General features: G+C 39.3%; 1 protein-coding gene across 1 annotated transcript; it reads right to left on the minus strand.

The window, feature by feature from the left end:
- Nucleotides 1-542: 542 nt before the first annotated feature.
- On the minus strand, nucleotides 543-11,588 carry Twf1 (twinfilin actin binding protein 1). Its single transcript, XM_038343666.2, has 9 exons — nucleotides 11,459-11,588; nucleotides 9,999-10,076; nucleotides 7,949-8,127; nucleotides 7,131-7,226; nucleotides 6,121-6,225; nucleotides 4,130-4,255; nucleotides 3,726-3,876; nucleotides 3,444-3,565; nucleotides 543-2,494 (listed from the first exon to the last, which is right to left on the minus strand). The coding sequence occupies exons 1-9, from the start codon at nucleotides 11,481-11,483 to the stop codon at nucleotides 2,324-2,326; spliced, it is 1,053 nt and encodes a 350-aa protein (XP_038199594.1). The 5' UTR covers nucleotides 11,484-11,588; the 3' UTR covers nucleotides 543-2,323.
- Between the last annotated feature and the right edge of the window lie 4,516 nt (nucleotides 11,589-16,104).

Below are 16,104 nucleotides of genomic sequence, written 5' to 3' on the forward strand. Positions count from 1 at the left end.
AATGCTCCCACCCCCCCAAAGAATGCTACTAAGAACATCTATTGTGTAACACACCCAATGAGAAAGGATTTCACACTGATATGCCTAGAGGAAGAACGCACCAGTCACTTTCACATGAGGAGCAGCGGTGCTGGCCCCTTGATCTCGAACTTCCCAGCCTCTAGAGTTGAGAAATACACAGTTCTTTAAACCGCACCATGCACACTGGACACCTATTGTCCTGGGACCAGGGTGTGAGTGTGTGGTGGGAGAGACAGGGTCTATGTAGCTCAAGCTGCTCTGGAACATGCTAGAAGTTTAGACATGCACTAGTCCCTCTCTATGGTGCTTTTTATCATGGAGGAAATTCAACATTTTCATCACTGTTACATTTCTGCAGGGCAAGTTTAATCTATATTATTATTGAGTAGTTTCCAACTACTTAAAAATCTCCTTTGAATTTAAGCAGGCTAATGAAATGATCACACAAAAAAATTTCAGGTATTGGACTGTGCAAAATAATCCAAACATTTAAAATGTATTATAAAACCAACATAGACAACTCAAAGAGAAAAAGTTTTATTGATATAAAATGCACTTATAAAATGTCCACAGAAGACATGTAATTTTTCACTGCTATATAAATTTATTGGGAATGTTATTCACATCTATTGTCACCTAAAACATACTGTAAACAATGAGTTATACCCTAAAACAAATGCATAACTGATTCTCAGCAATCATTGGTTTAATCATTAGTAAGGTTACACGATCACATCTATATTCTGGAATGTGCATTTACTTTGATGTAGTGTAAGGAATTCAGAGCATAACTGCACACCAACGCTTCAGAACAGTCACCACTGACTGGTTCATGATAGGACTCCCTCTGCTTGAAAATGGCAGCGTTTGGAGAAGGTCTGCAACATGGCTCCAGGACTCTCACCGCAGCAATCTGTGGGCATCTGTGACTACGTGTGCACACACAAAACTAAAAGTTTACCTCTAGTAAACAAGTGCAACATTACTGTCAACTGTTCCGCATAATTAAATAGTAAAGCCTAAGTATTTGTAAACAAACAAAACACGCAAATGCTCAAATCTATTTTTAAAAACGCCATCAGTCCGTAACTTATCTCATATGGTCTATGTGATTACAACTGAATTTCTGAAAGGCGCATGTCTTATCTTCAGTAATAAGGCTTTGCAATGAGCGCTTCCAATTCCAACCATGAAATGTGCATTACTGACATTTATCTTATGCAGCATGAAGTTCAGGTCAAGGACTTCTAAATCCTGAATACCACAGTCCATTTCAAAACTCCTCCAAGTTATGGCTCTGCAGCAGGTTTAGCAGATCAAGAATGAAGTGTTTAACTCCCTCTACTTCAAGTATCAAAGAACTCTGAGGCTCAAAATCTCTAGATTGTAACTGAAAATACAAAGCTTCAGAAAATATGTTTTGACAGAAGTTATTCACTGAAATAAGATTCTTAAGCTAAGTATTATCTGGATTAACCTGCTAAGCACAAGGAATTGATAATCTTAGATCTGAATACTTGCTCCCAAGTGGTAAGACAATTTGCTTTAAGACACATGGTTTCCAAGGGGAAAAAACAGAAAACTTCGAACAGTTTACTTTAGTTTTGTTTCCTTTTGAATGATACTTGGATTTCGATCTGAATATGGACGCCTGGCTTCACAGTACGTAAGATTAAGGAGTCACTTTGGAAACGGACATTTCGAAAGCTCTGCAAAGACCTTACAAGTGTAGTCTTTCAGGGCCATCAGAAACCCTGCAATATTCTGGTACCTTAAAGCTTCAGAAGGAACTCTGATTTTCTGAAATTTTAATGCTATTAAAAACAAAAGGTCAACTAGGAAGCACTGCTGTCCCTCAGCGCTGCAGACAATCCTAGTGTGAGCACAGCTCTCAGCGCAGGCGGCTTCCCGCCTTTCCCAGCTCCTGAACACACTCATCGAGAATCTCAGGGAAACTCGGACCTCACTGCAGAGCACTAAACAGCAAGTCCTCAGGCGTTCTGGAGCTGGCTCGCCTATGTAAAATATTGGAGAGGGTGTGAAAGTGTGGAATCAACACGCTAGGAAAACAGTGTAACAAAACCAAACACGACTATGTTGAAGCCTTGTCTAGAGTAACTAAAAAATAGAAATCATGAGTCTTCTATAGCATTCATTTAAAAAATACATAGAAGTGAAAAGTGCTATTTTTCAAAAAGTACAATTTTCCTCCCAACTATATCAACATGGAATGATTTCAGTTCTCCGTGTACTAAAAGCTGGATTTTTACAAAACTATATTGCGACACTTCATAAACCAATCTTAATCAGTAGTGGCTTCTGTTTCTGCTGGACCCCTAATCAGTCTCCGGATCCCTCTCTTTCCTGCAGGACCTTTAGGTTTAGCGAAGCTCTGCTTATGTGCATGTTGCTTAGGATGTACTTCGTCATAAAGGAAGTCTGCAGTCAGTTCATCCCCATTGTCTATCTCAATCTGCAAAAGAGGAAATCAGTAATGAGAAACCATATAAAACAGGGAACATTCAAAACCTAATACCAGCTCGCAGGTATGAATGCTACACATGAGCACGCCACACACCTTCTGCAGGAGAGATTCAAGACCGTGAAGCTTCCCTTTCACCCTTTTCCGCGATGCGCTGCAGCAGTGTGTAAGCACAGTCAGCCACAGTCCCCTTCTCGCTGCCTCTCACTGCTCCTCTTACGTCTCAGTTATAAGCAGAAGTGAGCACTGGACCCTCTAGCTGCTCCGTTTTCTATACTCAAACACCAGCTCTTTCATCTTTGGGACACTTGGAATCACTCGCAACAGGGGCAGGCCAACGACGGCCTACAGACCAAATCTCCGACCCAACTTAAGAACAGTTCACACTTTAAGGGACTTTAAAAACAACAAAAATGCAAAGGAGACCCACGTGGCAAAGCCTAAGATATTTACTGTCTGATCTTCTGTAGTGTCAGCTAACCCTTCTGAAAGGTCCTCGTGCACAGCAAGACCCACAGAATCTAGAGTTGCTTGAGGCTCAGCACCCCAACAACAGCAATTTGTAAATCTTTCCTCATGCCTACCTGCATCTAAGAACATATATGGAGATCTGGTAGCAGCACCCCCACTTGGTAAAACTGAATTATATATTTTATTTAACTTTACACTTAAAATAGCCGCGTGTGGCCTATGCTCCCCTACTAGATAGTACAGATCTCCAAAGAGCGGGGGGGCGGGGGGGGGGATGGGGGAGGGGAGAAGGGAAGAAATCATGACAGATCACCCCCAGGCACTCAGCAGGTTCTAAGGACTTAGGGTGAGAACCATGAAACTGAACGTTTTCATTGATAGACCACGGCACCTGAAAATTTACATGGTACTAAATGAAAATGACAAAATACCCAGCAAAACCACAAGACTCTTAAAGACTGAAGTCTACCTTTCTGATTATGTCCATCTGTAACTGTCTCTCCACGATTTCTAGCAGAGGGCTCTTGCAGCTGGAATATAGCATCCGCTCTCTTATGCTGCACGTGTATCCAGGCATTGAATAAATAAAAACTGTACGGTAAAATAACAACAATTAGGACTATCACTTAAAGCAAGTCTATAAGCCTCCTAAAACTTCAAATAAACCCCCGGCAAGAAATACGTAAGACTATGGTACTGAAGCATGGCAGGCAAAGGGAAGGCTCTGTGCTGAAGACAATGTGTCACATACCTATGGACTCTAAGTAGTCTCCTTCATGAGAATGCTTATACAGAAAAAAGTGGTAACGGGCTGAATCCTTGGGAATCCTCTTTGGCAAATCTTTTAGTTCTGTATTTGTTGTGTTGGCCAAAATTATTGTTTCATTTTTTATATCTATTTCCTACCAAAATAAACAACATATATTAAACAGGTAAAATACAAGTTAACTTAGAAGACAAAGATGATGCACAGGTGTGGATTAGCTGACTTTTTCATACATCTATAGTACTTGGCGATTTAAATAAAAAAATAATGAATAAACAATGAGACCCTGCCTTAAAAGCAAAAAGTTAGTAAAAAACCAATTCATTAATAATAGGAATTATACAAGCCATAATTTGCCAAAAAGAACAGCTACTTTACAGCCATCTTACCAACTGTACATAGTTGAGTTCTTTGTTGCTCAGTTTTTCCAAAGCATGGAAAGCATCTCGAGAAATAGGAAACGCCACTCCTTGTAGTGTCTGATGCTTTGTGTCTACACCCACGTCAGTCTGTACCTAAGACACAGATAGAATTGACGGTTAAAACGTTAGTTTCTGCCCCACCTATCCCCGCAACCGTTCAATTCCAAATAAATAAATAGAGGCTTATATTAATGATAAACTGCTTGGCCTATTGCTCAGGTTTATTCATAACTAGCTCTTACAACTTAAATTAACCCATAATTCTTATCTATGTTTAGTCAAATCGCTTGGTATCTTTTCTCAGTAAGGCATTCTCATCTTTCTTCCTCTGCGTCTGGCTGCTGACTGCATCTCTGTCTTTCCTCTTCCCAGAATTCTTCCAATTGGTTACCCTGCCTAAACTTTCTGCCTGACTACTGGCCAATCAGCGTTTTATTAAACCAATATGAGTGACAAATCTTTACAGTGAACAAGAGCATTATCCCACAGCATAGAAGTGCCTGAGGGCAAAAAGCAGAAAACTCCACTTTAAAGAAAATATTAAATCTCACCCTTTCATTCAAATTCTTAAAACATTTAAAACTTAGAAGGCATATAATTTCTCACACTTGGACATGCAGAAGAGCGTGTGACACACTGGTATGAAATATTGGGAAGGAGCCTTGAGTGAGCAGTTTCAGGACTTTGGAGTTTCCTTCACTGAGCCTGGCACAGGCCCAAGTAGCTACAGTTAACTCCTCTAAAGTGTCATCAGGTTACCTTTTTAAATGCCAACTTTTCTTGCTAGAAGTTCTGAATAGTAAGTGTATACAGTATGCATAGACTTTACTGTTCTACTCAACATAAAATGCGACACAAACACCATGCACTGAACTGAAATGAGGACACAGGACACAGACAGACCACACAGCTCAATAAGCTACAACCGCACGTGCCCCAGATGTATGGCTTTCTTTACTTAAACAGCTTGTGTGTGGATGAGAGGATACTTGAAGAAAGCTTTCCAAGTAAATGTTTACGGTTTTTCTACTTGATAAATGACAGCTCGTAAGGGTCTCATTTGCAATATTGCAACAGAAAGTCAAATACAAACTACTTAAAAAAAAATGAATGGAGATTCTACAGCATGGTACTGGATAATGAAAACATCATAGAACATATGCAAGTGCATACCCCAATATGATCCTCTGGGCTCTGATTGCAAGGAATAAAACAAACTTTCAAACTTGTAGAAAAAAAAGTCACATAAAAAGCCCTACTCAAATAACTTTAGCTTAAAATACATGCTACGTCCTTGCCATCAACTTCATGTGAAAGGTACTGAGCCATTTCCAGACTAGTCGGCCTAGTATGAAGACAATGAACAGTAGTTCGGGACACTTATGCTTTGTAAAGTTTCAGTAGAAAGAAAGTAGTTATGAAAGTCAACTAAGACGGCTGCAAAAATATTAAAATTATGTCTCCAAGTTTACTGGCCTCAGAATGCTTAACAAATACTCCATCTCCATCTACGTCTCCAAGTTCACAGAAATTGAAGTCCGTTTAAGTGACCTTCAGCATTCTCCAGCATTTAATTTTATCCTCTTTAACAAACACTAATCTCTGAAGTAATATATTTAAAAAATGTTTCTTTATGAGGTTGTACTAAATATAAAACTCTTTGCAATCAATAGGTAACACATTTCTCCCTTTAAAAAGTACTCATGGCACAAAGCTGCTAGCAAGAAGGGTCTGCTTTAACATGTACATTTTGGGGACAGCCCTTTACGAAGGGCTATTAGTTAATATGAACGTTTTACTTTTTTTTCTGAAAACACATTAAGCACACAGATCCATTCCTAAACTAAATAATCCTAACCGATCCAACATCTGAATTTCAGTTAACTTCGTGACTATTCATTCAACACATGGTATTGTGACACACCTGAAACCTTGAAAGCATTAAAGTTATAACTTACCTCATTAATTTTAATCTGTCGTAATTCTTCCTCTGCTGCCGTCAGTGGGGCAGGCGAAGACTGGGACAGCAAATACTTTTTATATCCATGTAATGATACATCTTCCTGTGAGCAAAGAGATAAATTATTATTTTCCAGAAATATAACCAAAGTGAGGTTACATTAGAAAAAACAAAAATTATTAATTGAAAAAATTGACAATACAGAGCATAAGAATTTTACTCTCTTATTTTAATCTTCTATTTTGAAGGTTTCAAAGCTTTTAACAAGTGTCTCCTTTTCCTCAAGTTTATAATTATTAAATCTTTTGTTTAAGTTTGATCATCACATAGTGAACTGATCTCCAGCCTCAACCCTACAGGGCATATGTAATTTACTATCTGCAGAAAACTGGCTGACAGCTATTCTCATAATTTATTCTGTTTCTAAGTCTATATTAAAATCACTTATACAGTATTTGCAGAAGTATTCGTGTAAGAAAAAGTACTTCAAAGAGGTGTGCTTCTGAGCACTTTGCTCGTGGAAGGCTGAGAGCGAGGGAGCTGAGAGGCCAGCCCAGTTCACGGCTGATGGGAAGGAAAACCTGCCTCCTCTCTTGGCTAAAGTGTACCATTTTCTGAAACGGACACATAAATCAGCTGTTCAAAGTGCATTCCAATCACCTTAATTTGTGAATATAGTCATAAATGCACCAGTTTACCATACCACTGAGAATTTCTACCTCAGTAGTGTTTATCGCCAGTATCAACAGATACGACTGAATTAGCATGAACTGTGTCATGAGAAATAACAATACTCTTCATATGCTTGAGACACGGTCTCAAAGTGTAGCCCTGGCTGTCCTGAACTCAGAACGCAGACAAGGCTGGTACTAAATCCAAGAGTACACCTCCCAAATGCAAGGATTAATGATATGTGCCTCTATGCCTGGATTCACCAGTTTTGTTTCCTATTTTGGTTTTGGGTTTTTTTAAACACATAAAAACACACACAAACGTTAAGTTTTGCACCTTTACTGTTCCAAATACTTCATCTTTAATGTGGCCACCTCCAAATTCTTTTTTCAGAGTTGCTCTTGTTGCTGCATACAACATTTTTTGACGAACCTATACAATTGTGAAAGTTTTACATGTCAGCAGTATTACCATTATAAAAAAAAAGCAATGATAAATTAAAATCTTCAAGTACTTAACCCAATAATGATGTTGCTCACTAACAACTATAACATAGGTGTCTAAATCGGTAGTGACCATTAAGGTAGATTTTAAATTATGTAGGATACTTTAAAATATTGGGGGGGATTAATATAAAATAACCCTTACAGTGATAGTTTACTCAAACTATATCAAACAATACTAATTAAGAATCAAATATTCATGAATTGCTGATGGCAAATACCAGTAGATGAGGCAGTGTGGGATGAAAGACAAACGTTTTATTATTAAAGAGCTTTAGTAGCTCTCATGGATAACTATCAATTGACAGAAACAATTTCATAATTCTAAAGGGTGAAATCTGCTATTTCTTCCAGACGGAAGAACTGAAATGGGTAATCTTTTGAGAATACTAGATAGCATTAACAAATAGCTTTTTATAAGAAATCTGACACTCTTTATAATATTGGGCAGTATTTACATCCTAATTCCATCTTTTAATCTATTTAGTCTACTGGCAACTCTCTTTTGTTTTGTGACAAGATTATCCCTCTATGGGAAGTGATTGCTTCTTCTTATCCTTCTTTTAGCATGAAAATATTTTAGAAAAAAAAAAATCTTCTTAGTATTTAATGTTTAAAAAAAAAGAAAAAAAAATACAAAACATTACTCACATGAGAATGATCTGGAGACCATGCAATGAATATCCATTCATATCCCTGGGCATTCTGAGAATCTAACCTGAATAATACATAGCACGGTTGCTTGTCCTCCAGCAGAGGCAAAACAAAGGAATCGTAATCCTGCTCCCAGGAATCTGAAGGCTGACTACATGATCCAATCACAAGCTGTTCTACGAAATGAAAATGTTAAATAAATGGTTTGCAATATCAAGTGATAATATGATGAAGACGAGAAAAACGAGTTATTTCCCTATTACTATTTTCCCACAAAAACTGAAAAGGTGGAATTATACAAAATAACTATGATCTGAAGCATTACTAAGAACAAATATAAAGATCTTGGAAAAAATGGTTAAAATATTTTATATAAATAACATAAGGAATAAACATAAAAATAATTATAACTGAGTTAGTAAAGGGCAATTAGATTTTTATTTGTTAAAATATCTATGCTGAAAGTTATATAAAATTTACATATATATAAAAACCTCGCATATATATAAAACTTTTCTCAAAACTATAATTTTTAAATTTTATAAATATCTTATATATTGTTTCACAATTTTTTACAGTTTATAAGAAATTATAAAACAAGCTTTAGCTCCTACTTGACAACAATACTGTAGATTTAACATGTGGCCTTAAAGTTACTAGAACTGGGAGTTGTCATTTTTTTAGGCACTATTTTTAAGTAAGATTCTGAAGGAGTCTTCCCACAGAATCACTTGTGCACACATGGGCAGGTGTGTACTATAGCACCACACAGCAACAGGGAAACTTGGTGGCATCTTCCCTAGAGAGTGTTCAAACATGTGAATGTCAAATGAAAACATTCTTCCCATTTTATTCATGTTTTAAAATAATTCACAGGCTATAAAAAAAATCAGAAAAATCCCAGAAATAAAGAGCAGTAAAACAACATGCAGGTTATGTGAACTTAAAAACTCAAAAGAGCATCATATGTTATTCAGGCATTTAAGTAAAAGGAATTGCTCATATATATTAAACTTCCAAATGCAGCTACCGCAAGGGGGAAAAAAGGGACATAAAGTAGTCCAAGGATGTTTTAACATCAGAAAAACAGTAACATTTAAAAAGTTAAATTTGGTTTGGAGAAAACTATAAAGTATTAAGTCATTAATAAAAGAGGTAGGCATTTATTTTTTCAGTCTCTGAAATTTCCTAATTTAACATTTATCTCAAGATTAAAAAAACTGGAAAATATTTAGAAAATAAAATTTTTCTTCTGAAGAAGTGCAAATTTAAAATACATTTTATCTTAATAAAAGATACATTTTATCTTATTTTGTTTACTAACTTGTCACTTAGGAAGTAACAACATTCACAACTTTAGCTACCCTGAAGTAGACGTTTGCTCCTATTAAATATTGTAAGATTTTCTAAACTAGTTTCACATTTTAATAAGCAGAGAAATGAAAAACAGAGTTGATTTATTTCCAGTTCATGAAAAAACAAGTTATTTTTCCAAAACAAAAGGTTCTCTGATATTTAAGAAAGCAAAGGAATGCTTTCCACACATTCATTTGGACATGAAGTTTTTAAAAGTTCATCTAATTCTGATGTGGTCACTCAGACAGTTTTCCGGATCACACAATTGCTGTTAAGGAGTCAATTTATAATTTGCTATGTTCTTAGAATGTTTCCAAACAAGAAATGGCAATACTCCTCTCGGATCCAACCAGACACCACCCCCCCCCAAAAAAATATTTCTACTTCAAAACACACTTTACTGAATTATCTCAGAAATAATTAGCTTTGTTTGTTTTATAGTACTGCATGGTTACTGATTTCCATTCTAGAAGGGGAAGCACTAACATGAGTCATGGATGAAGTTATCATACCAGAAAACACCTGGGGTTTCCCCAATAGCTGCACAATTTAAAAAGAAAACAGGCTAAAAGGGAAAATCTGAGCTTGTTTCATGCTGATTAATAGTTCAAATTACTAATAACACTTGGAAATCTGAAACTGCAACAGCGAACACTCAAAGGGAACATAGTATCTTAAAATGTTAACTAACCATTTTCAATAGATATTTTCAGAAGTCTGTATTTCCCGTTTCTGGCTCTGGCAAAGATTTCTTTAACATCTTCACTTGCTGTGGAAAATGATAAAGAAAAACAAACTCATTTTTAACTTAGAAGTACTTTATTTTGCTCTTTACACAAAACAAAGAAAAACGTAGAGTATATAGCACTTTGTTATTATAAAACAGAAGCACAAAATATGGGTATTGGCTATTACTAAAAAATAAATACTAGCATCTTAAAAGTATATGAACTCCTCAACATTTTATCTACAGAATTCTGTAGCAGAAGTAACACTGAAGTGAATACTTTTAGTCAAACCTAATAATGGACAAATTACTTCATGTTTGAAAACGTTGAAAGTTGCCTCTATAGTCCAATTTTAAGTTTGTGATAGCTCCTTCATTCCCCGTATCTGTCCGTCAAAAACAACAGGATCAAGTCTCATATCCCAATAAAGAAAAAGCTTGTAAAATGCGCTAGATCTAATGGTGTTTATATCTTTCTTGTATCTCTCAAAAAGCTATAGTAGTCACTGACAAATACACACTTAATAATTAGCCTATCCCTTGTGTATGCACTACTGCTTCCATTTCGTTCTTGTGTTGATTCCCAGCAAGATTTCTATTTAGGTCTTACGATAAACGGCTCAAACATCAAACTTAATAATTTTGACACATTTAAATGTCAAAATTAACAACGTTAAAAAACAGACATGATTTTGGAAATGAGACTTTTTTTTTTTTTTTTTTTTTTGGCCTGGCTGCGTATGGAAGAAAGAGGTGTCAAAAACCCTTAAACACAAAACAAGTTGTTAACTGGTCACCTGTGGGGAAAGACTCAGTTGACTATTACAGGAAGTACTCTAGTTTATGTGAGAACTCGTTAAATAACTCCAGGATACATTATTTGATTCTGAGGAGATGACTACTTCCAAGTTGCCTATTTTCAAACCAGGAAATAAAGGAGGGTTAAGATACACAAGTAATTGCACATTCCACAGTCTCCACGGGGTGATAAGGTGCAGCCACACGGACCAGGCATTTCAGCTGCCTGGGGAGCATCCAAAGATGGAAAAACACTTCCTACTCAGGATTTCTCCGAGAGGAAAGCGCGCTCCCGTTCTGAGAGAGACAATCCGGGGAGTCTGGGAGGCAGCCTACTGCTGTGGGATTTGTTTGTTTTTCAAATGATCTGAGTGCTGGAGCAATCTCCTTGACGGGGGCTACCGAGGAAACTCGCTCGGCTGGCCCAGGTCGACCTCGGCTCGGCCCCGTCCCGATCCACACGGCTCGGATCTCCCGCACCCATTGCCTGTTACGTGGCGGCGGCCCCAGAGGGCCGCTAGGAACACGGTCGGGGCCGTCACACCCAGAGCCGCTCTAAAGCCGTCCGCACCTCCAGCGCTCAGGCCCGTCGCCTCCCGGGAGCCCCTGCCCCGTGGCGCCGTTACCTTGGATGCCGGTCTGGTGGGACATGGCGACGGCCGCAGGTTCCCGGCTCCGGCACAGGGTGCGGCAGCGGCACCGGCCGGCGGATCCAGGAAGTAGCGGCTCCGCCTGCGCGTCATCTGCCCGCGACTCTCCGCCCCGCCCCCAGCACCAGTCGCCTTCACCTACAGGTATAGGCCCCGCCCATGGCCCCGCCCCCCGTCCTTTCACTGGCTACTCTCAGCTGCCGTCAGAGTCTCCGCCCCGCCAGACTTTGGTCCCGCCTCTCCCATCGCTGGCCCCGCCCCACGCTCCCGACCTTTGCTCCTGAGCTTTATGATGTAGCTCCTTAAGGCGACTTGTTAAGGTTCTACACGTGTTTGCACAGCGACCCCGCCAAAAAACTCCTAGAGGGGAAATGACCATTTCCCCAAACATACTTTTTCTAAGTAAAAGACATACCCTTTGTTGTAAAGAAAAGGCCACTTTAAGGCGACAGATAAAACAGTTAAACATTTGCATAGCATAAGCAAGCTGGGGTTCAGGACCAATCCTGGCCCATGAGACTGTAGAGTCCTCCATCATTTCCCCTGTGTTCACTTTTCAATTCGTCACTCACACAAAACCATAGCTCTCACCTCAAAAAGAAATAAAATGGTTTATTCTGAAACCAAACATGTGGCTATAGGGGAGGAGTGCACAAATTTAGGTGACCCTCCCCCACCAGCATCATGTTCCAACTTGGTAACAATTTTATGATTTTTTTTTGTAGTAGCAGAACAAAAGGAAATCACAAACCAAGGCATCGCTAAAATACATATTTGGTGGGGACATGGGTTCAGAGATTTCCTAATGACATTTTTAACCTTTAAGTGGTAGAGAAGCTAAGTGGTTTGAGCATTCCAAAAAGATTTCCCTAGTGGTTCCAAAGATGGATGTTAGGTGAGACACTGAAGTGGCTGTGAACGGGATGGTCCATGATAATTTGGTTTAGGACCTACAACACCACAGTCCTACACAATCAGGTGGTTCTAGCCAATCAGGCAACCTTCTAAGTCTTTAGCAGGTGTGGGGTGGCTCTCTTCCTGGGCATTTCAGTGCTCAGCACCCTGTCTCGAAAATAAAGAGAGAGAGAGAGAGGGAGGGAGGGAGGGGGGGAGGGTGGGAGAGAGGGAGGGGGGGGGAGGGAGAGAGAGAGGGGGGGAGGGGGAGAGAGCGAGAGAGGGAGAGAGCGAGAGAGAGAGAGAGAGAGAGAGAGAGAGAGAGAGAGAGAGCTCATAGTTCTTGCTCCGGTTCCTCAAAGAACTGAGTATAAAGTCACTGAACCATTGAGATGACCTCTGTGGTCAGTTCTACCACTGAAAATCATGAATAGAGCTTCGCTTTAGGCTAGCCCTTTATTGTTTCAAATAAAATGTGTATTCACAGTTACTCAGAATAAATTTGTATGGAAACAGCAGATAGTAGTCAATTTTTTTCTCATTTTAGGCTTTTCTTAGCATGCATTTCCCCCATTAAAGTTAATTCTATTATTTATTTTTATATGGGTTTTCTACTGCTCTTACATAGAAAGCTAGGTCCTGATTTTAGAGCCTTGAACTAATAAATATATGATTGCAATATGCTAGCATGCAAATGCTCTTCAGGCAAAGAAAATAATGACAAGCCAGCAGAGTCTCTTTGAGTATGGTATATTTTAAATAAACCACTAAACAGGCCAGCAAGACCACAGCAAATAAGATTGTTACATTCTGGGACTTGTGATCTCAACTCTTTCTTTACCAGATCCTCCAATGTACAGACTAGCCACATACAATCTGAGTTTTAGGGACTTCTTTGGGAGATGCTTTATTCCAACAAGTACTTGCTGGCATAATGGTTCATCCTGATTTACCAGTTTTAACTGTGGTGTTGCACAAAGGGTAGAGTTTCCTTGCGGGTTTTTAGCTGATTCATGTCCTGTTGATTACAGAAGCTGAAACTTAAAAAAAATACTGATGAGATAAAAAAAAATCTTTCCCATATCCATGCTTAGAAAGAACCATTGTGCGTTTAGCTTGACAAGAAGAAAATCCAATTAAGTTTGGACCCTTCCTGTCATCTCCCAGGAAGCAAGCCCTTGTTTTTTCTTTCTACAAGCATGTGGTTTGTATAAAATCTGCAAGAGCCTTAGGTCTCAACAGAGTTCTGCTACCTCTGCCTCTTTGTATGTTGTTGTTATCATTACTATTATTTTTTATTATTTTAGTGAGTAGTTCTAGTTGTCGTGTAACTCACTCTGTAGATCAGGCTGGCCTCAAACTCGCAGAGATCTGCCTGCCTCTCTGCCTTTGTGCTGGATTTAAAGGCATCCTCCAGCCTTAGAGATCTCCCAAGGTATTTTTAATCCCAAGGAGGGGCAATTGTTATACTTCTCTTTCTTGAACCTCTTAGACTTTTTAGCTTTCTATTTATCTTTTCCATTCTAGAAAAAATTCCAGCCATTTTAATGAAGACAAAGTCTTAACATAACACTCGTCTTTACTAAAAATATCTTTATTTTCACATCTTTTGAACATCTGCTTCTCTGACTTGGTGATGGTGTGTGTGTGTGTGTGTGTGTGTGTGTGTGTGTGTATTAACATCATAAAACATAGTAATATTAACAAGTGCATTTGCCAAGTTACTTGGACGCTCACTGTTGAGTCCAATGACATTTGTCCTTTGTATAACCTGTAGAAATGCATCCTGATGAGCCTATCACCAGCAGGACTGTGCTGTGCAGTGGGAATGGGGACTAATAAACGGCAATGAAAGGACTCTGTCCCCTTCCTCAGACTGCTGTCTGAGGGGAAACACTCAGTTTTGAAGGGCTACCCTCTGGTGTCTTTAAATTTATAAGATCGTGGGCAAGGAGCAGGCAGCACTCACGACCAAAGGGATCAAGTTAGCAGACGTTTCTGGCTTTAACTTTGTCTAACTTGAAGTCTGGCTAGGTTTTGGAAGGAGGACCCACTGCTTGAAAGCCTGCATTACAATCACAGTGTGCAAGTGGAAACAGGAGGCCATATCAACGTAATGAGTGTCCTCTCTTCTACAAAAAGACAGCACTATGGTTGTTGTTTCCCATAAATGGCCACTTTCCCATCCTCCGCTTTACATTTAGGCCAGGCTCAAAGGCAGAAAAAGTTCCGGCTTTGTTTTCAGTGTCTGTGGGCCAGATGAATGATGGACAGTTATCCATCTGTAGGTTCCCACACACGCCTCTGCTCTCCTGAAGCTGTTTGTGGATATAACTGAGATTCAAAACCACAGTTTTTCCCTTTCTTGTCTGTCTCTGCAGTGGTTGAAATTTACAAGTTGCTCGCCCCGTTGTATTTCTCACAAACTCTAATAAGATGGTCCTCGAGTTGCCTTCGAGGTCTGTTTAGACTAGGAACCTACAAGGGGCCCCTGAATCCCGGGTAACAGTAGTTTTATTGTAGACAGGCTGAAATTGCTTCCCAGGAGAAAGTGGACGATTGACTTGACTTGTTTAAGGTGTTGAATCTGCCTTGGTAAGGCTTTACCCAGGCCACAGTGTCTTTGGTGAAAACGGAGAGGAGAGGAATCTCAAACTTGAAAAACAAATTTAGGAGCAGGCATAGCTGTACTTAGAACTAAGTATTTAAAGTCATATACCCTAATGCATGCAGAGGGATGGTCTATTTAAAAGAAGTATCTACTGTTCAACTCGAACTCCCTGATGCCCCAAAAGGACTCCAGGCAGGGAGTAGAAAGCCTGATTTCCAAATGTCAGAAATTAGACTTTCTTCTAAAACAACAACAATAACAACAGCAGGAACAGTTGCAACAGCAATAATAGCAACAACAACAATAGCAACAACAACAATAGCAACAACAGCAGCAACAACCGCAGCAGCAACAACAACAACAACACTCCATCTCTACTTCAGAAGTAAGAGAAAGTGAAAGAGCCATATGTGTGGGTCACATTTGGCTGTTGATTCATTGGTAGAGTAGGACCTTTGACCTTGAGCTCCCATCTGGTCCATTGTCAATAAAGACAGTTAACAAAGCAGGCCACCTGTAACTTCCTTATACAATAGAGAACAACATTACGTGCACAGCATCCGTGTGAGCAACGAACGCTCATTGCTTCTCTGATGGGAAACTTGTTAAAAGAGAATCCTTTCTTCCTTAATGTGTGAAAAAAATTAATGAAAAAACGTTGCATTATTGAAGTTAGGTTTTGTTAGCAGAAACCCACTAATGTGGTAAAAATTTGGGTTAAAAGCCACAGAGGCACTGTCTGGCCTCCAACAAAACTATTTACTCTCTCTGAGCTTCGGCTTTGTTCCTGCCACACATCAAAGCTGATTTCTCAGGGTTCTCCTGGGAACCAAGCGAGACAGGAGGTGTTGGGATGTATCTGGTGCTCCAGTGTGTGGGGCTTCCAATATGCTAACTAGCATCAGGTCCAGTACAATATATTACTATATAGTATGTTTCAAAAAAACAAAGAAAAGGGAGGTGGTAGTGCTGTTTGCAGGGTGCTTGCTTGCCTCGCATGCAGAGGCCTTGGCTTAAATCCTCGGCACTGGGCTTGGTTGCACGTATCTGTAATCCCAGCACTCAGGAGGTAGAGACAGAAGAATCCAAAGTTCAAGGTCCACTCAGCTGCATAGTG

This window comes from Arvicola amphibius, chromosome 9, assembly GCF_903992535.2.
Source record: "Arvicola amphibius chromosome 9, mArvAmp1.2, whole genome shotgun sequence".
NCBI lineage: Eukaryota > Metazoa > Chordata > Mammalia > Rodentia > Cricetidae > Arvicola > Arvicola amphibius.